The sequence below is a fragment of the Eublepharis macularius genome, chromosome 13 (assembly GCF_028583425.1).
Source record: "Eublepharis macularius isolate TG4126 chromosome 13, MPM_Emac_v1.0, whole genome shotgun sequence".
NCBI classification, from domain to species: Eukaryota; Metazoa; Chordata; class Lepidosauria; order Squamata; family Eublepharidae; genus Eublepharis; species Eublepharis macularius.
Genome location: NC_072802.1, coordinates 13503659 through 13525325, shown reverse-complemented (window position 1 = coordinate 13525325; position 21667 = coordinate 13503659). Strand labels below are relative to the sequence as shown.

At 44.2% G+C, this 21667-nt stretch overlaps 1 protein-coding gene across 1 annotated transcript in view; it reads left to right on the top strand.

Moving 5' to 3' along the window:
• The window catches only part of COL4A5 (collagen type IV alpha 5 chain), a 185163-nt gene that overhangs the window by 111564 nt on the left and 51932 nt on the right, over positions 1-21667 (top strand). The window contains exons 19-30 of the mRNA XM_054995968.1: positions 982-1114; positions 2211-2384; positions 4448-4531; positions 5179-5271; positions 6155-6225; positions 6335-6526; positions 10874-11042; positions 13611-13703; positions 13792-13896; positions 14758-14855; positions 17141-17291; positions 19860-19973. Of these exons, the coding sequence (XP_054851943.1) occupies positions 982-1114; positions 2211-2384; positions 4448-4531; positions 5179-5271; positions 6155-6225; positions 6335-6526; positions 10874-11042; positions 13611-13703; positions 13792-13896; positions 14758-14855; positions 17141-17291; positions 19860-19973 (1477 nt within the window). The remainder of the gene's footprint in view (positions 1-981; positions 1115-2210; positions 2385-4447; positions 4532-5178; positions 5272-6154; positions 6226-6334; positions 6527-10873; positions 11043-13610; positions 13704-13791; positions 13897-14757; positions 14856-17140; positions 17292-19859; positions 19974-21667) is intronic.

Genomic DNA, 21667 nt, shown 5'->3' with positions numbered 1-21667 from the left:
ACACAGTTTGCCTGCTTCAAATAGAGTGAATATATAGTCTCACAGATACATTCAGTTCAGGCTTCCACTCAGGTTGCCTTTCCCTCACAAATACATGAACACACTCAGGCTGCACACAGCTCGCCTCTCTTGCCCTAACTGAACCTTTTTCTCTCCCTCAGTAACTGAAAACTGCCTTCACTCCGCCCACTCTCTGTCATCAACCAATCATATCACTCACTCATCTCTCTCTTTCACCCCCACTCTTCACCTGTCTCACCAAACATTTAAAGACACATGCACCCATTTCTTGAAATCATTACAAAAGCCCTCTGGGTTCTTTTTTATCACATTATAAGGACCTGCCAAGCAACTCTCAAAAGACTTCACTGCAAGCAGTAAAAGAACTTTATTGAAAAGCTGCTAGTCTCAAGAGCCTACTCCAGGAATGATGTCCACGTGCAAGCATTAAACATATATAAGCTTCCAGAGTGCAGGCAAATTCTAAGATCCTCCCCTCCTCCCCCCATTCTAATGGTCATCTAAGCTCAGAGGGAAAACATCTAAGCAGGAAAACAGCAGGACTGATGTATGGGATTTTCAAGGCCGTGGCCTCTTCCCAGACTAAGAAGAGAGTCCCCGTGGCAGATCAGAGGGTCATGGAGATAACAGCCGGAACAAACCCCTCCCTTGCGTAGTTTCACATCGCAGGTTCGAAAGACAAGATGCATAACGTTTGCAGGCCTGTAAAAGAACAGCATAACCGTAGCATGAAGCATTAAACCACAATTATGGCAGCAGGGTGTTGCTGAGCGCCTGACACACTTGTCTTCTAGACATCTACCATCTACATCTACCCTTAGTTGTTCTTTATCAATGGTCATTTGACCAATTGAAATAATAAAGGCACTTAATTCTAATTAGCTCAGCAATGTCTCCTCACAACCCCCTTTATCCTTTTCTTTTTGAATAACTTTTTTCTTCAACCATGGAATATATTAGGTGATTCCAAGGCCAGGAACCAGTGCAACGGTGGGACCCAAAGGAAGCAAAGGGTTATCGGGTTATCCTGGTGAGAAAGGCGAACGTGGCTTCCCTGGCCAAGAGGGCCCTCCTGGCTTGCCAGGCCCCCCAGGTAAGAGAATGAGAGTCTTCACCATCTGAGCATTCACTGATGCATGTGCCACGAATTCTAATAGTCTGGTTTGGTAGTCAGTATAATTGATGCCGTAACCAGGGTAGGCCAGGATAGGGCAATGTTGACAGATCTCAGAAGCTTCATGGAGCTGGCTTTGGTTAGTACTTGGATGAGAGACCACCAAGGAAGGCCAAGGACACTATGCAGAGATAGCCAATGGCAAACCACCTTTTGAAAGCCCTAGTGGGGGCTGGGGTGGGGGTGGCTATGACTTGACAGCACTTCCCATCTCCAATATGATTGGAGCTTGTGTAGCATGGTAGCAGTGAGTGAGCTCTGAATTTGTCATGGACTCACAATAGGTGACATTTGGTCACCCACTGTTTTTAGCCCCACCCCCACTGTGGGGATAATAACAGCGGCCTACCAAATAATATATATGAAATGCTTTGAACATTTAAAAGTATTCTGTAAACGCTTGGCATGTACCAGAGAAGAAGGCCACACAAAGTACAGCGCAAGAAATGAAAAAAGTGGTGCAGCTTCTTCCAATGTACTGCCTCTACACATTTCACTGATGCTCCTTCAGAGGGGTCAGTATAATAATCTCAGGTGCTTTCCGCAGCAGCAGTAACTCTCAGGAAAAAATACTACTGTGGAAAGTGACTAATATTATTATACAGATCCCTCTAAAGAAATGTAGGGACAGTATATTTGAATATAACTACTTTTTCTATTGCACCGTTGTTCTTTTGTTTCTTGTTGGCATTGACATATACCGCATGGGCCAGACATTGCTCACCTCTGGCTTGAAGCTACATTGAATGACTTCTAAAAGTAGTTTTTTCAGCCTGTAAATGAGTGCTAGAAGGGAAATTAGGTGCTTCTACCTTATGTAACAAAATATGGATCCTACCTTAGACACTTCGAACTGTATTTGTATTGCTAATAATTGCCCATTCCAAAGAGCTGACCTTTTAATTTTCTGTAGAGAAGATACTGCCTATTCTAGCCTGACCAGCTTCCATTCCATACAGGTATCATAATTTTCAGCAGTAGAGATACTGAGTTCCTACATGTTTTCTCCCTGTAGGAATTCCGAGTGTAGGCCTTCCTGGTATACCTGGCCTACCTGGAGAGAGCGGACAGAAGGGGGATCAAGGTTTACCTGGAGTTTCCATTCCTGGACCGCCTGGAGTTGATGGGCGACCTGGACCCTCTGGCCCACCAGGCCCACCTGGCCCACCTGGACTGCCTTTCCCATCCAGTAAGTACTATCCATTGACTGCCGGAAGCTTACTTTTCTTGAACTGATGTGTTCTAGCTGGAAATGGATAGATAGGGAGATAAATGTTGAATGATGCAAATTATCAGTGTAAGCTGAGATTGTCTAATGGGATGCTTTGATTTATATTAAATATAATATAGATGGGAACTAAATATGGGTGAACCTTTTCTTTTTCAGTCTAGATTGGGTTTGTTCTTTCCAAACCTGTTTGGAGAATTCTCAGAAAGAACTCAGGGCTGCGCTTCTTGTTGAGAGCCAGTGGAAAGCTTGGAAAAAACCTCAGTCTCTGAGAACTGAGCGGAAGAAAGCGTGCTCTCTCTCTCTCTCTTTACACCTTTCCCTGCCAAATCCTGTAGTCCTCCCACACTCAAGCCTCTGCTGATGATCCTGCTGCTGGGAGGAAATTTGGAGGAAAGGGGAGGTTTGGAAGCAGGCAGGGCACACCGTCCCTGTGGATGCTCTCACTGACCATAGTGAGGCCCCTGCTTCTGACTGCTCCAGGAGACCCAATGGGCCATTCCCAAGCAACAGGAACACAGCCTGACGATACCGGGCCCTTTCCTGCAGTTCAGCTGGCTGATGGGAGTTTGGTTGGAAGACAGGGCTGCCCCAATCACACCCCAGTGGCCCATCTGATTGGCAGGAACAAACAGAAGGCCCAACCCAGCCAAGGAGCGGAGACATAGCCAGGGAACTGACTGGCTGGGAGGGATGAGGGGGCACAGTCCTAGCTGGAGGGCGGTGGAGGAAGCCTTGAAGGGCTGATTGGCCCAAACAGTAGGGGTGGAGCATGTAAAGGCTGCAAGGTCCTATTTAAATCCTTTCAGCCTCAGGTCAAGAAGGAGGTGATTGGGGCTGCTCCTATCAAGGGAAGGGACAAGCAGAAGGGACCAGGTAGGAGAGCCCCTGCAGGAGAAAGACCCAGATGGACACAATTCCCCCCACATCTGAAGCCTGAGGGACCCACCCCACCTCTAGCTGGGAACCAGGAGGAGGCTCCAGCCACCGGGCTTAGCTCTGCCCTTCTCCATTTCAGTACCCTGCTTGGCCGCACCAAGGCACATTTCTGTGGCTTTCTTGCGGCATTCTAGTGTGGCCCTGGCCTCTTACAGGAAAGGAGCTGGAGCCTTTTTAGAATGGCCAATGCAAGCTTTTTTAATTCAAAGGGAATGAAACAGTTTGTGGCAAATTAATTTTATATAGGAAACTTTTTAGCAAAAGTCCCCTTAGCAGGTATATTTGCTGTGTAGGAGGGTAGAAGCCCAGGGAATCCAAGAAGTGGAAACAGCAGAGCGCTCCTTTCTGTTTGGTGTCGGAGTTCCCTGCCACCTGTCTCCCCCTGGTACCTAGGAAGTGCCGGAGGGAAGCAGAACTGATGCTCCGTGATGGTGGCCACAGGTGCAACAGGAGCAGATGAGACTTCCCTTGTCAGAATAGCTCCCTGACTTTGGAAGTTCCAAATTACCTTGTCTGTCTGTCTGTCTGTCTGTCTTCTTGTTATGGGCATGCACTGGAGCACATATGCTTTGATTAAATCATGGTGCATAAAGAAATCCTTGATGTGATTCCTTCAGATATCTTTTTGTATTGTAATTTAATGTACATATGTATTAGTGCACATTAGTTACCTGATGCATGTGCCGGAAAAGGTACTGGGCTATAAGTATGCCAATCCGAGAACAAATTTTAGAAATCCTCCAATGAATGGAGAAGGAACTCCTCAATGCAGGTACACTGGAAAGCAGTGCAACAATATTACTAATAATAATAGATATGCAAGTTAATACAATATGGCACCAATTAAAAAACAACCTGAAACAGCAACCAGTCAGTGATCAACCCAAGGAAGACGATAGAGGCTAAACAACCACCTGTCCTGGGTAAAGGCTGAATAACAACCCCTTTTTCTGGTTATGGTTTGTCTTTGTGAAGTAAGCCGCTGTCAGTCAGAAAAAAATATTGATAGGTGGGAATTACAGCAAATGCTCCCCTAGCTTGTAGCCTTCCTGCTTTTGTAAATACCATTTGTTTTCTGCTTTCAGCTGGCCAGCTGTGTGAGCGAGGCCCCCCAGGCATTCCAGGACGTCCCGGAGAGCAAGGATTTATGGGGGAGCGAGGCCAGAAAGGTAGACTTCCATAAAATTGTCATCACACAGATTTCCGCCATCAAAATGGCATGAGTTGTAATAAATGTAAGCGGCTGGAGTGTTTGTTGTACAGAGGATGTGCAGGGATGTGGTTCCATGTAGCTGAATGATAAAAGCATCTGCTTTGAATGTAGTGATGTCAAGTTTCAATTTCTGGCCTCTCCTATTAGGATCCCAAGTCACAGAAAGATTTCTGTGGCTGAGAACTTGAAGACAGACTACCAGCCAGAGCAGATATTACTAGGCTAGGAAAGCGAACGGTCTGACTCCCTGTAAGGCTGCTTTGTGTGTCCAGGTTGCTAACCGAAGGAAGTGTGAATCTTGCAGGATTAAGGCCAAGAAGAAGGGGAGAGGGTGGTGTCACAGATTACTGTATAAACTACATCAGTTGGGTGTCCTCTTTTTCGGTGACCTTTCATTTAGAAATTTTGTAAGGTGTATCTTACTCTGTTTCTATCCAGTTTCATGGGTGTCGGAATTACTACTCTGCTTCTTCCTTAATCATCAGGACCACATGCCAGATCTCTAGAGGAAACCCAGCTCTGAATAATGGATTATAAATCAGTTTTTTTATGCGCAGTGCTATTCACTGTCCAGGCCTCCTTGTTCTATGTCTTTGTACCCAGGTGATAAAGGAGACACATGCTTTAACTGCATAGGAACTGGCATTACCGGCCCTCCAGGGGAGAAGGGATTCCCAGGGCTACCTGGAAATCCAGGTAGGCAACATCTGGTTTCATCCCATCTCTAATACACATTAGGGCTTTTCCCTCCACAGTTGCTAGAGGATGTTTGTGCAAACATTGTAATCATGTACACGCTGTAGAAACCATGACCATACAATGGAATGTTTACCGCTAATGGTAGGAGTTTGTGAGCAAGCCTAGTAGAGTAGAAGTTCCAAATAACTGGCCTCTGGGAGAGGCCTACTTTCCACTTAGTATTTGAGTTTGCCCACCCTCTTGCTCCTTCTGCTTGCTATAAATCTGAATGCTGAAAGAGAGCAGAGCTAGTCTTCCATAAGAGCCAGTGTGGTTGCTGCAACGGCGACTGAAATAAATCAGACTTACTGTCAGGGGTATTTGTGTCTTTTTGTTGTTTCAAAGATTTGTACACCACCTCTTCACATACTCCAAGGTGGTTAATAATATCAAACCAACCTGTAATCAATCAATGACAATAACACATGAAACAAAATGCAAAACTAGCAAAATCAAGTGGAGCCGCTAAAAAAGATGTTAGAAAACAGCAGAATCAACCAAAACAGCTACCAATGAAAACCATGATCTGCTGAAAAGCAGAAAATCTAGGGCAACTGTCCCCCTCTGTCCCACCCCCATACCCAGTTTATTCAACAATTGCTAAAATATTAATGCAAAGTTTTGGCCTGACATTGTTAAGCATTGTTGAGGACATTCCGGGGGAGGGGGAGTAACTGCTGAAAAGACTCTACCCCTCACAGCCACCCATTTCTGAATATAGTACCATGTTTACACTGGGGCTTCAAGCAGACCATTCACTATAGTTATTGTGGTTTACATTGACCAAATCAGAACAAATATTTTCTTGCTAGTATGAATGTTTTCTTTCCTTTGTGGTCAGGGTCTCCTGGTATTCCCGGCCCAAAAGGCGACAAAGGAATTTTTGGTCTACCTGGTCTTGTTGGCCCGCCAGTAAGCATCATTAAATGTTGTTTGGTGGAAGGATGGGGTTGGAGAGAAAGCATTGGGAAGAATCTATGTAATGCTACCTACTGAAACAGTTACCCTTTTTTGTATCTAGGGTTTTCCTGGCCCTCCAGGCCCTCCTGGACGTCCTGGTGTAAAAGGTGACCCTGGTGAAGTCCTTGGCTTCCCTGGAATGAAAGGTGAAAAGGGGGACCCTGGTTTCCCAGGACAGCCAGGTCTCTCTGGATTAGCTGGTCCTCCTGGAAAAGATGGACAGCCAGGACTTCCCGGACCAAAGGGTGAACCAGTAAGTTCTAAATCCATTGTGGTAAGTGTAACCGCCCTAAGCTGCCCACAATCAGTAAAAAGGGAGACACAAGCTTTATTTAACTAGTTGGTAGTGTGTAAGCTTTGTATTCCCTGGTGGTGTACCCTCAAGTCATAGCTGACTTATGACAACCCCTGGTGGGGTTTTCATGGCAAGAGACTAACAGAGGCGGTTTGCCATTGCCTGCCTCTGCAACCCTAGTCTTCGTTGGAGGTCTCCCATCCAATTACTAACCAAGGCTGACACTGCTTAACTTCTGAGATCTGATGAGATCAGGCTCACCTGGGCTATCCAAGTCAGGGCTTGTAGTCTTTTATTTTTGACCCTATAAAATTATATAGTGCTTAATTGTGAGTTATTTTTTTTCTTTTTCTGAGTACAACTTTTTATTTTATTGTGAGAAAATGGTAACAGAAAAGAGAACAAGAAAAATACACAAGAGAAGGTAAAAAAAACCCTAACTAATAAAGGCCTAGAGTGGCTTATACAAAGTGAACTAAAAAAGTAAACTAACTCAAATTGTTAATCATTACAGTTTTTCCCCTACAACACTTCACTTTTCACATCCATCAACTTGTGGTCTAATTAATTTCCTTTTTTTCCTTTCTCCGTTTTTCTTTAATACAATATTTATATCTTATCTTGTCTCTTTAACATCTCAACTCCACCTTTTACGATAGCCTGGTCATTAATCCGTTTTCTTCTTCAATCACAAAGAGTCATCAAGGGTTTCCAATTTGCTATGTATTCAAACAGTATCCCTTATATAATTATAAATTTGAAGATCCCAATTAGAGCCCACATCATTCAAATCCAATCCCTCTATTAACAACAGACAAGCCACTCTAACATTTCTCCATACGTTCTCTTCCCCTTCTCCCCTGTCATATTCCCCGGCAAATACAACTCTAGTCTAAACTACAAATTAATCTTTCGGTTATACATTAACCACCCAAAATAATAGAATAATACTTCTATTCCCTTTCTGATTTTTAATTTACAAACATTTAATCTTGTTCACTATTTTATAAAAGCCTATACCATCATTTTTTTTTTTAGGAATTCCCTTTAAAATAAATTTCACAAAACAAATTTGTGGCCCCTTTATTTACCCTTCGTCCCCTATTTATTTATTCCCAGAGTTTTTTATTGACATCTTCATGACTGTTCTATCCTCTTCCCCTTCTGCTCCAGAATAATCTTCTTTCTTCCCATTCTTTCATCTCTTCACAACCTAATTTGTGGCTTCTCTTATTCATTTATTTTTCTTTTTATTATTGTACATTTCATTGCCACATTTAGGTTGCCAATCCAGCCCAAAATTTATGTATTCCAGCTTCACCTTAGGACCAACTATCTGCTGTCGACTCAGAACAGTCCAATCTAGTCCATTTCCACTCTTTGGGTATATCCTATGAGGCTTATAAAAAAAATCATCCCCAAAGTTCTTATTTCATGTCTTTGTGATTGTTCTATCCCCCTTCCAGTCCAGAATAATCTTCTTTCTTGCCATTCTTACAAATCTTCACAAACTATATTGTGGCTTATCTTGTTAATTTATTTTTCTTTTATTATTGTACATTTCATTGCCACGTTTAGGCTGCCAATCCAACACAAACTTTATATATTCCAACTTCACATCTGGGCTATCTGTCTGATGTAGACTCAGAACATTCCAATCCAGTCCATCTTCACTCTTTGGGTATATCCTATGAGACAAACAAAAACCTCAACCATTTTTATTATTAGTTTCTCTTTCCTTTTTCTTCTCTTTAACTAACCCCTTGAGTAAATTCTTTCTCTGTTCAGTTCCATTAAAATCCAATTGTTTTAATATAACTACTGTCCAATTTCATAGAATTTTCTGAGTATTATTTCTCATAAATCCAGAAAATAGAGTTAATGAGCCAGAGTTCTATGGCGAAAAAAACCACCAAAAACCCTAAAGTAATTTCTAAACAACAGAGGCCTTTCAGGGAAATGTTATTCTGCCAGCTTATCTTCAGGGCTATTCTTCGCACTCCAGTTTCAACTTCTCACGCCAGACTGTTTACCTTATCTGTTCATTAAAAAAATGAAAACACACAGACTTCCAAATACATAGCAAAAAAAGTCACCCCAGGTCCGTTGGAAACTTTCTTTTTCCAATATAAATGAAACAAGCTCCTGTGTATATATTTATTTCTGCTAATTATTGTTTTCCAACATAAAAAAACATTTCTTAAGCAAGAGAAGTTTTCTCACCCAAACTGTGTAGATCCATTCCATGTTGTAGGTTCCAAACTATAGATAAGGAATCAAAGAAAGCAATTAGTAAATGAGGTTGGGAGGGGTCATCTGTTCACTCTAGCGCAGCTCTTGACGATGTTGCATTCCCGGGTCCTCCAGCAATCTGACATCTGATACTACTTGGACAGTAGTCCAGACAGTAAATCTTTCCATCAAACTCACCAAATGAGTCACAAATGGGTATCTTCCGCTCATTCTCTTATCAAGAATGATAAACAGCTGAAGAAAGACTTTCCAGCCAAAAAAACCTGCTGCATGTGTCTCCCACAGACATGGTAGTGTCTGGATGCCATTGCCTCCCGAAGGGGCGGGGGCCTTAATTGTGAGTTATATACAGTCTCTTTCACACAGCTTTTTCAACTTGACATACAAGATGCAGATGGATCTGAACAACAAACATTTATTTACAGAAAATAAGGGTTTGCAAGGAATAATCAATATAGAATGTACAACTGACTCTCAGTGCACTCCCCACCATGAGTTAACGTTGAATTGAGTCTTAGTTAAGCAAACGCAAACACTGAGGGGAGATTATATTCCTTTTTCTCTAGACGGTTCCTCAGCATTAAGGTTCAACTCTAACCTTTTTGCCACAACTGACAGGCTTACTATTCAGGTTCTAGGACACTCTTTTTATCTCCGAGAGGTCCTAGTCATAGAACTTGTACACAGAAAGTCAAACTTGATTGGCCTTTTACAGGTGCCTGTTTACTTCACTAAAACAAATTTCCTTCCCGAACGTGATCCCAAATCATGTATCTAATTCTGAAGCAACCACAACCATGAAGATGGGTATATCTGAGGATTGGGGCCACTTCAGAATACACCACAGAATTCTGCAACCTTGGGGACCCCCAGCCCTCAGGGTTGCAGAAAAATCTAAAAGCACAAATAGGAGTTTAAAATTCTCCCCCAATACTTCCCTGTCCTCTGCACATGTGTGCTCCTCCAACAAACTTCCAGACCAGACTGCTGCCACCACCAGAGGAGCAAGGCCCAGCCTAGCCACTGCCCCTTGCCTCTCCCAGACCTGGGATCCAACACAGCAATCCCCTAGATGCCTGACTGGCACGGCAGGGGCAGTGCAGCTCCAAGCTACCCTGGGCCACCAGGGCAATGGCAGTACAGTGCCCCAGGTCCTGGTTGCACTGGCTGTGACCTACCTTGGGACTTGTGCTTGGTGACCCAGGCTGGGCCCCACGTGCAGAGAGGTGCCTGGCCAGTGCTAGGACGTGCAGAGCTCCAACATGTCTGGCCAGTGCTGGGGCATGCTGGACTCTGACTTGCCCAGCCAGTGCTGGCATGGGGCTCCAACACACCCAGCCAGTGCAGCAGTGCCCTGATCCCCACCTTGCATCACCAGTGCAGCACGACCAGCCTGCACTCTGCGGCAAGCCCTCAGCAGTGCCTCTAGGTGGCAAGGCTGGGATGCAAGGTAAGGTTGAGGGGCGGGAAGGGAGGCGGGGGAGACGAATAGGGGTGCTGGGGACAGGGAATAGGGAAGTATCTGTGGGAGGAAAGAACAGGGTAGGATCTTTGGAAGGGGGGCAGAAAAAGAAATGGGAGGTTCTTTTGTAGGGGGGAACTAAGGCATGGGGAATGGGATGCCCCCACAGTAGTGTCACTACTACTGCCACCCTCCAGGACTGCCACAATCATTGCCAGACCTCGCGCGCGCGCGCACACACACACACACAAATCACCCCAACACAATCCTCAGCATTTTGTCGCAGGCCCCCTCTTGTCCTAACTAAAAGCCAAACTGAAGAGCCTGTCTAAGCTTACACTGTGACCTACCAGAATCTCTTTCCCCTTCTTATGCTGAGGCTCACCCCCTCCGTGTTGCTGACATGCCTGTGGGTAGCTGTAGTCAGAGGCAGAGGAGGCTCTTAGAAGGGCTTTCTGGTCATAGCTAGCAAGGCTCTTCTTACAGCCTTAAGCCTTTTGGAATAAACTGAGTTGTCAGTAAAAGTAAATCTTAAGAAACCTGTTCCATTGTGAATGGGTTACCCCCTTTGTCTTTCCTTATCTTTTTAGGGTGGCATCGCTTTCAAAGGCGAAAGAGGTCTGCCAGGGGACCCAGGACTGCCTGGACTCCCTGGGGATCGAGGGCCAACGGGGCCTTCTGGGTTTGGTCCACAAGGGTCCCCTGGTGAAAAGGGCATTCAAGGTGTTAATGGGCGTCCAGGATCCCCAGGAGGCCCAGGTAAGTAACAGTTTTAAAAAAAAATCTTGCATCCTTGCGCAACATTGGCCAGTGTTACATACTAAACCTGCACTTCCGGCGTTTCTACAATTTTCTTTGTTTTGCAGAAGGAGTTTGTAATCCATCATCTAGTTTTGCAAGGTTTTTTAAAATTAATACTTTAATTATGCACAAACATAGAGCTGAGAAATACAAAGAAAAGGGAAGTATTCATACAGTTACAAGACAACAGCAATATCTGTGGGGGCATTTGAAATGTATTAATTATTACTTAATTTAGAGGACTTTGGTTTTTTAAAATTGAGAACACAAATAACATCCTTCCTGAATGACTCTTTAGAAGCAGCAGGCTTTTTATTTATTGTATGATTATTTTTGTAAAAAACAGAGGAATACTGTTTGTTGCCACTTGTATGCCTATTACTTTTGGCAATCGAACTTGATGGGTAAGTTTTTCCATTAACCTTTTTCCCCATTACTATTTATATCTGGATTGTAAAACAATGTAAAAAGGAGCCTCAACTCCACAGTCTTTCCAACACTCATTGGAGTACAGGGACCACATGTAGTATAATTGCAGAGGTGTCAGGTACCATCTACTCATAATCTTACATGACAGTTCTTAATGTTCAAAGAGGAACCTTTTATTTTTGATTAGCTTGATACCCATGCTTCTCTACGATATTTAACTACTTTAAATCCCATTATAATACTTCTGGGTATGTAACAATGTTTGGTTTGTGAGGGTTTTTTGTAGTATAATAGCATAGTACCCGCGCTTCACAAAAGTGTTTGAATAAAACTGAGCATGTTGATGCCTAAAATTGATAAAGTGGATTTCGAAATGCTACATTTATTGAAGAGAATTTTAAAAGGAAAAGTGTGTAGTGCAATAAATAAAGTGAAAAATACGTACAACCTTTTTTTTTTCTACTGAAGGACCTCTTTGTAGACCTCATTGGTGCTTTGCCCCCACTTTGAGGATAAGCTTGTGGGCTGGGAAGCCAGGAGGGTTGAGCATGTTGAGGAACTCCACAGGGTAGTGGACTGCATCATCCATTTGCAACACTGAGTCCACAGATCTGTACTCCATTTCTGCCCCTTCGAGAGAGTTAAGTTGTGCTTCAGTAATGATGGCAGCCTTGTCATTCTTGGGGGTCAGAATGGCACGCTTGCACAGCCTGTCCATGGACTTCTTCATGATAGTGACAATATCAGGGTATATTGTGGCTGTTAGGTCTGCTAGGGTCGTCGTCACTACTGTGCCCAGGCCTGCAGGGATGGTCACCTTTCCCTTGGACTTGGGACTTGCTGGTACTTTCCCACTGCTGCTCATTTCACTGCAGGAGTATGATGTGTATATTTCTTAGCTGCATTTCTAAGTTGCTTCCTCCTTTTAGCATCAGTATATCTTGCACAACGTCTGCCAGGAGGCTTCTTGGAGGCAGTAAGAGGTGATGGCTGCAAGAGGTGTGAGGTGGAGTTGGACTGAGGGAGGGGTGGTCTGGTGGGCCCTTCGACAGGTTCATGTGAGAGGTTTGCATTGAAATGACCCCTAGAAAGGTTATGTACCATCTCCCCATGAACATTTAAAAACTCAGCTGCCATACTGACTTTTATATAAAATCCCTATTCAGGAGTCTTGTGCTGTCTTTCTTCAATTGTCTGCAGTTTCCTTGACCTAATTTTTACCTCAGAACACAGTTCCACAGCTGACCCATCAGCCTGCCAGCCACACAGGAAACCCAGGCCCTACAAGGAGATTGGCAACCCTGGAGGGGAGGTGTATTTTTACCTCAGGACACGTTCAGTGACTGGAAGTCATTGAATGTGTCCTGAGTACTGCATGTGTCTTGCATACTGTTTAGAATGTTGGGATGATGACCAATCAAGGCCGCATATGCAAATGACCTCAGGGCAGAGTGGCTGAGTTGGCAAGGGAAAGGGGATGAGCCGCCTCCCAACCACACAGGGAAGCTGTATCCCTATGGGAAAATACATTTGACCCCTTTTTACCCCCGTAGGGGGTGAATTTCTTAAAATCCCTTCGTAGTGAGCCTCTACATGACAAAAAGAACAGCCTCCCCAAATTTCACGTTTCTAGGTCTAGGGGTTTGGGCTGGGCATTGATGAGTCAGTCAGGACACTTGTCTTTATTATTAATTTTATTTATTTATTTCAAATTTCTATTCTGCCCTCCCCGTGAGCGGGCTCAGGGCAGATAACAACATATTAAAATACAAAATACAATAAAAACAACATATGAAAATACAATAAAAATCCATACACATTTAAAACAGGATGGTGGACAGCTTTCACAGGGAGGGTTAAGATTTTATATTTTTAATTTTTTTATATTTTTGAGATATATCTCAAAAAGGGGGTGTTTGTGTATAAAATATTAACCCTCCCTGTGAAAGCTGTCCACCATCCTGTTTTAAATGTGTATGGATTTTTATTGTATTTTAATATTTATATTTATATATGACCAAAGCTTTCTTTTCCTTTGGTTTCAAACCACAAAACCTCTACTCTGAAGTTGCCTGTCGGTACATTTTCTACTTTTAGGACCCAAAGGTGAACCTGGTGAAACCATTACAGAAGCAGGATTGCCAGGCGTCCCTGGTGCTCCAGGCAGAGATGGTGAACCCGGATATCCAGGTGGGTATTAACTGAGCCTCCTGGTGAGAGTTTATCCAGTTATCATTTTGATTTGCTTTTTCTAACTGGTAATCCGTTTTACCTACAGGTGATCCTGGACAGCCGGGACAACCTGGATTGCCCGGAACCCCAGGTGCGAAGGGTGATCCAGGTCTACCTGGCATTGGTCTTCCTGGCCCACCCGGGCCTAAAGGTTTGTTTCCCATAATATTCAACAATGCCAGCATGGTGTAGTGGTTAGAGCAGTGGTTTTTAACCTTGAATCTATTACTGCCCACAAAGCACAAAACATGATCATAAAATGCCCCTAAAATCATAAGTAAAAAGGACATAAAAAACAGCACATCATAGAAGACAACATTATTTATGCACATATATTTATAATATAAGCATTGCATACATAGGTCTCTGGCATACATTCCACAAGAACTTGGTGCCTGATAGCCTCCAGCCACTTCCTTAATGCCAGACTTGATTCCTATTTGCTCCGTACCACTTTTTACAGGACCTAGGGGAGAAATTTAGAACTTGCGAGATTTGATCCCAAGGCAGCGTAAGCATTATAAAAACTCCATCACTGGCCGTCTGAAACCATTAGAAGGGAGTGAAGGGTTGGTTTAAGATCCTGAATGCTTCCCATTCGCTTCTCCCCCCAAATGTTGAGTGTCCCCCAAGCTTTGTAGATTGCTTCCTGGGGAGCTATATTACTCAACCATCATTAGGTTAGAGCATTGGACTTAAACTAGGAAACCGAGGTTCAAATCCCCACTCAGCCACAAAACGTATCAGGCATGTGATATATATAGGGACAGTTCAAGACAAAATGGAGGTTGTTTAGCATCCTACCCATTAGTAATTTGCTACATTCATGTTTTTTTATGTGAATGCCTGTTTGTCTGTCTGCAGATAAAATATTTGTAGCTGTCTGGAATGTGGTGGTTTAATAGTCAACTTTGGTGTAAAATGTGCTTAGGTGTTTGTGTTTAAATAAGCTTGCAAACCCTCCTTTCGTGGCGTGTAGTAGTATGTACTAATCTCTTCCATTTCATTTTAGGTTTTTCTGGGCTGCCAGGTGTACCCGGATCTCCAGGAGCCCCTGGAAGACCCGGTCAGGATGGGCCACCTGGGCCACCTGGAATTCCAGGACAGAAGGTCTGAAGGGAAAGTTTCTTTAATTTGCTTAGAATGGTGTAGAGAACGTTTTTTTTAATAGGTAGGGCTATTATCCAACTAATATTCCTGCATTGGTTCAGGATTTGGTCATTAAAACAAGAGAGAGCCGTTTGGTTCATTTGGCTCCGTTTGGTTAATGACCTCATGGAAGATCCTCTTAAATAAACAAACAAACAAAAAGGTGGGGGAAGGAGAACAGGTTCCTGAACAAGCATCAAGTTACTGAAGTTACATTCTTTTACCAGTAACATGCCTCTAACAAGAGGGTGGGGTGCTATTAGGTCCAAGTTTAAAGATGTAGGTTCATGTCTCCATGTCTCCATGTGGCACAACAGTACGTTTAATCACTTTCAGATTGTATACCAACTGTAGCTGTTCCTTGAGAGGTATGGTCTGACCACAGCCATGCAAACTCAGATTGCATCCAAATCAAGTTGTTGTACAGTAGACCCTTGCCAATGTGTTTTTTAGAATCAATGCAAATGGTAAAATTCACAGATACCGGGAGGCATGGGTCTGCTGCCTCCTAGCACCAGAACAACCAAATTTCCCACACAATTTGATGATATAATGAATCCAGTGATGGTGTGGTGGGAAAAAGAAACAAGCTGCTTTACATAATCAATCTGCAGATCACAAATTTGTGAATTGGGAGTCTACAAATGGTTAGTGTCAACTGTCACGTGCTTTACATGGCATTGTCTTTGAAGACTGCTTTGAAGTATTAACTGGTACAAAACGCAGCAGCAGCACTGTGGGCTGATGCAAGTTTCAGAGAACATGCCTCGCCAGTGTGCAGATTACTAAGCCAACTGCCAGTTTTCATCAGGGCACAGTTCACAGGGCTTGCATTTACCTTGGAAGTCCTGATGGTCTAGGATGAGGGTACTTGAAGAACTGCCTGCTTCCGTATGAAGCTGATCGGTGGAACAAGGTGGCGTGGCCTTTCCTGCAGTGGCACTTTCATCTGACTCCAAGCTTAAGCATTCAGCTCAAGGGGAGACTCTGCCCCACCCTGATACTTTCTCCTTAATTTTTTCACTCTCCAACATCCTGGTTGAATTGAATTTGATTTAATACTGTAGCGTTGTAGTCTTTAATCTCCGCTGCTACGCATTCTTCTGAGCGTTGGTCTTTTAGATATTTGAAGGCTGCTTTTTTGTGGGCAGTTTTATTATTGAAAGTTATGATGTGTTAGTGTTTTAATTATGTTAGCAGTCACCTGGAGATGCTGTATATAAATATGTTAAATAACGGCAAATGGAGGAAATCGCTTTAAAAGAATGGAAGAGTCAAGCTATGCAAAGGAAAAAACAGTTTGATATTTGGATAGAATAGGAAATAGGAATAGGAAAACCTGGTCCTCATGCTGCCTTTTTACCTGTGAACTCTTACCTGCTTCCTCCAGAAACAGGTTAAATTCACAGCAAATCATAGTTTGTCCTACCCAGCCGACCCAACTATCAATACAGTTGGAGCTTCCAAATGCCCAGGCAAGCCCTGGACAGATGGTGCTGCCATCTGTTTTTCCCATCTGCTTGGCACTACATCAGTGATAGTCCATCACACTCCATGGCTTGCAGATTTGCAATTACTGCTGACTAATGTGGCAGGTGCCACACTGAGGAGCAGTGCTCAGAAGAGCCACAGGTGGCATGTCCAAAAACCACAAGTGGTTTCTGAACCACTGAACGAGTATCACTGCTGTGTATGTGGGCTTCTAGAGGCAGAACAACATCAGCAGTGATCCTTTATCAATTCAGACAAGGTGCCAAACCATGGTTTTTTTTCTTACATTTTTATCTAAAAATTTTAAAAAGATGCTCAGGGTAGCTACTGATAATAAAAACATCACCCCAGGAAATACTCCAAATGTTAATAAATAATTTAAAAACAATTGCATGCTCCAAAAAGGCCACATTTCCTCAAAGCACTGAAAGATGAGTGATGATAGAGCAAAGTGTCTTCCCTGAAGAGGGCACTAGGAGCCACGACGGAAAAGACCCTGTCTTATGTGCCTTTAAACCCTGGTTAACAGAAACATTGATTTGCAAACATGCTTCAAATCGTGCTTTCTGTTTTTGGTTTGCTATCAACTGTGGTGTGTTAACTGAGATGTCATGCCAAGCTATAGCTAAGTTTGCTGGTTAACTGGAGTCAAGGCAAGCATGCTCTACTCTTTTGGTTTTCCTTATCATTGCCTTAGACACTTGAGAAAAGAATTAAACTTTGGTAACTGCTTCTTTCTTTCTCTCATATCACAGGGAGACCGTGGATTTGGTTTGCCAGGGCCTGTTGGGCCAACTGGACCACCAGGTTTTAAAGGTGAACAGGGTGCTAAAGGTGAACCTGGCTTTCCTGGAAGTCCTGGCATTCCAGGACGTGCAGGTTTTGATGGAATTCCAGGGCCTAAAGGTATCAAAATTGTTACCTCATAATATTTTTTTTGGCTTTTTATGAAATGTATATGGCAGTTCAGAAGATGAAAACAATGTCACAGTGAAATCATAAAACCAACAAGCAGCATGTATCTAATTCCAAACCAAATGTGGATCAATAGATTTTCAAAATAGATCTAGGGACAGATAGGATGGATTTCTCTGCAAACATAAAGGAAGTAGTCCCCAGTTGGCAGAAATATTCAACCCAAATATCTGAAATCTTGAAAAAAAAAACACCTCAGGATTAAAACTCATCAAAATAATAGAAAAAAGGGTTTCTGTTTCCCCGGTGGGGGCAGGGGATCCCCTGCTCCCACCTCTCGCTCCCACCACCACTCACTTGGCCGGTGGAGCAGAAGAGGCAAAGGGAACAGGCCTCCTGGGTATGCTCCTAGGTGGTGCAACATCACTTCCAGGAAATGATATCATCACACAGGCCTGGGAGCATGCCCACACTTCACACTGGCCTGTTTGATCCCAGATTGGTCCACTGCAAAGCACGGGAGTATTCCCAGGGTGTCGTGATGATGTCACTCCTGGGAGTGATGTCGTTACACCATCCCAGGAGTGTGCATATGGAAGACGAAGAGACAAGTGAGTTCCAGTCCCCCCCCCCCTTCCTGCCGGCAACCCTAATAGAAACAATGCTTGTAGCTTTCAGGAAAAAATGCCCACTGAGCTCTCCGTCATCATTTTAGAGGTTGCTAGGCAACCAAAACAATATTACTGAGCCTTTTAAGCTTTACTTTGTAAATCAAAGCGATGAGGAAGGAGCAGGGATGGATTTGGGCCCTTGTAGTTTTAATATTGCTATTGCCTCTATCTCTATTCAGGACAGACAAAAGGAAGTACTGCTTTACTGAATAAGTAATTAAATCCTGGAATTCACTGCCTGCCATCAGACAGATTCTTGGAGATGACTATTGGCCATGATGACTTAAGGGAACCTCCACAGCCAGAGGCTGTAGACCTCTAAACGGTAGTGCCAGGAGGCAAAATCTGAGGAGGGCCTTGGCCTCTATGCCCCGTTGTTGGCCCTCCAGAGTGACTGTGTGAGAGAGGAGGCAGGAATAGACAGACCGCTGATCTGGTCCAGCAGGTCTCTTTTTATGTCTGTTTTGCATACAGAAAGACATGGGCTGTGGCCGTGGCTGTGAGACGTGATACGGAACGGCCATCCATTTATGGGCGGGAAGAAGTACAAAGGGTAGCCTGGCAACTCTAAGGTTTAGTGGGGTCATCATGGTCTTCATGAAGTGAGCCATTGCTTGCACAGGGTGTGAACAGGACTGTGCTTAATTCAAGAGAGAGGAGCATCTGTTGCAAAAAACCTTGCTCTGTATAAATTGCGCTCCCCTTTGCCTTCCAGCAGTCATTCATTTAGAGTTTTATGGTAGGGAGAATGTTTGGTTGTTAGCAGCTCCGGTCTCCTTCCTGTAGCTAGGGACCGTGCTGCAAGAGCAAGGCTCTTTGCCAGCCCGCTTGGCTGGTCCCTGGATGTCATTTTTGTCCTGTTCAGATTGGCAGCCCCTCTTCCTGCAGACAGTGAAGTTATTCCACAATCCATGATATTCAGCTGTGTTCCAGGGCTGTTGAGGACTGATGCTAATTAACGGCATTTGTCTTCTTTTGCATGGGTCTCATTTCTCCTTGGTTATATTGGTGCAAAGCCAAACCTCAGTTGCCACATAACAGATTCTGTGTTCCCAAGAACATTGGAAAAGGTACCAGTGCAGTAGTTGAGCATGGCTACACACTTGAGTACAAAAGGAATTATTATTTGGGAGGTGCAGAGGATGCCCCCCTTTTCATATTTGAAATATTCACAGACGTATATTAAACACTGCCCTGTGGGGTACCCCCCCCCCGCCATGCATTCCAAATACCTAAGATCATGCATATGATCAATGCTCTGTATTACCCAGTCGTTTACAAGCATAGTACTTCAGATGGGGGCTCAGAATTCCCCCATCTTAAAGAGGTTTCTTGTGCATTTTAATCTGGGGACCAAATTTCCACATACAGAATAATTGGAATATACATAAAGTCCTCCTACCACTGAAAATAATCTGTATTCTGTAAAATAAGCAGAAGTTTCATGGCATTCTATGCATCATGTTCAGCTCACAGAACTCTGCGCTGGAGTGACAAACTATGATTTTTGTAAATACAACATTTGATTTCCTGACACGAAGCAATTGGCAGGTCTGATATTGGCCTGTATCCAACCTCACGCAGTTCCAAACACTTCAAGTCACTTCATTGTTTAAAAGATGGTATGACATCTCCACCATTCCACTGCAGTGCTCCCCGCAAGTATGCGATTGATTGCCAAAGGTCCATGGATACCTCTTCCCACCTGAACAAAATTTCAGAGGGCTGCAGCAGGAGGGGAGAATCTCTGGAAATCACTGCCCACTCTCAAGAAAACTAATTGCCCTGATGTTTGTGGAACTGTGTGGTTGGATACAGGCCATTAGCTGTGGTAAGTGCACAGCCTTTTCCAGTTCTGATATCTGATTTATTAGAATTTCTCTTTCAGGTGATGCTGGAGCACCAGGCCAGCCTGGGTTAGTTGGACCTCCAGGGATTCCAGGAACTGGTGGCCAAGGCCCTCCTGGACCACCAGGGCCTCCGGGACCTGTAGGCCCACCAGGTAATTTTTAGCAGAATTGGTTTGTATTTGGTGTAATCCCAAACCAGACTCAGCATTATAGTATTTCTGAATATTCAGATTGACTGTCACTTTTCTTCTATCTCCTTTAATATTGGAAGTAGGATTGCCAGCTTCCAAATGGTGGCTGGAGGTCTCCAGGAACTGCAACAGATCTCCAGGCCACAGAGATCAGTTGCCCTGGAGAAAATGGCTGCTTGGAAAGGTGGACTCTATGGCATTGTAGCCTGTTGAGGTGCCTACTCTTCCCAAATCCTGCCTTCTCCAGGCTCCACTCCCTAAATCTCCAGGAATTTCACAACCTGGAGCTGGCAACCTTAGTTAGAAGGTCCTTCATGGATAGACACTTCTTTACATGCCCTAGAAAACAATTATACTGATCTGAGCAATAGCTTTCTTAGACCTCTGTTGAGAATTCTTTCCTAATTTTCCCATTGATTTGAAATAATTTGAAGTGAACTGTGAAATAACTAACAGGGTTTTAGTTATTTTCTGGAACCTGTCTGTTCCAGAATAGCTGATCCATAGTTGGGCCAAAAACAAGTACACTGTTAAGCTAATGTAGAACATCAGCAGAGTAACTGAGAAGTGATCTGGCAGGTCGCTGGTTCACCTGTTTTATCTGCCAACATAGAGCCAAAACAGACGAGACACCTGACGTGTGGAGGACACGTGTCAGTTTCCTGCAAGGTTCCAAGGGAAGTTTAGTGAGAAAGAACCTCTGCCAGGGAGAAGAGGGAGAGAATCCACCCTCTCCCTGGCAGAGATTCTTTCTCTAGGCATCTCGTCTAGTCCTCTCGGCTCCCTCTCACCCCCACCGGCTCCCCTTGCTCCCCTAAAAGTCCTCTGCCGCCAGAGGGAGCTGAGAGTGCAGGTGGCGGTGAGAGGGAGCCGATTGCTCTGGCAGCAGCAGAGGGAACTGGCAGCAGTGATAGGCTGCCGAGTGCATTTAGGGGAGCAAGAGGAGTGTGCTGGCGAGGGCGAGAGGAACAAGGAGCCGATCACTGCTGCCAGCTCCCCCTGACCGCCACCGCTTGCTCGGTTTGCTCTGGCTGTGGAGTGCTTCTAGGGGAGCAAGGGGAGCCAGCAGAGGCAAGAGGGAGCTGAGCGTACTGGACAAGTCGCCTAAAGAAAGAACCTCTGCCTGGGAGAAGAGAGATTCTCTCCCTTTTCTCCCTGGCAGAGGCTCTTTTTTCTCACTACACTTCCCGTGGAACCTTGTGGGAAACTGACGCATGTCCTCCATGCGTTAGGCGTCTTGTCTGTTTTGGCTCTCAGTAGTGGGTCTTCTGAAAGCCACCCTTTCTCTGGCTCTGTCTTCCACTGGGCATTGTGTAAATAATAATACTAGTCTACCTTACAGTGGCTCAGCGTAAGCACTAAAGGCTCCGAACTTAAGAAAAAATGTTTCCCTGTTACATGCCTAGGAATATTCTTACATTGAATTGAGCCACAGTGTCAGTTGTGGGTTACGTGTATATTTATGTATTTTTTTGGAATTCTCCAAGTGCAGATTAAGGGCTGTCAGCCTGCATCTGGGTTGTACCACTGTAGATTGCCCACAAAATCCTGCCACTTTGGGCCAAGCTACAAGTGACGAATGACACTTGAACGGCAAGTGAACAGACTTACATGTATTCCTCCCTGTTCACTTGCGCTCCCCTTGCGCTTCACTT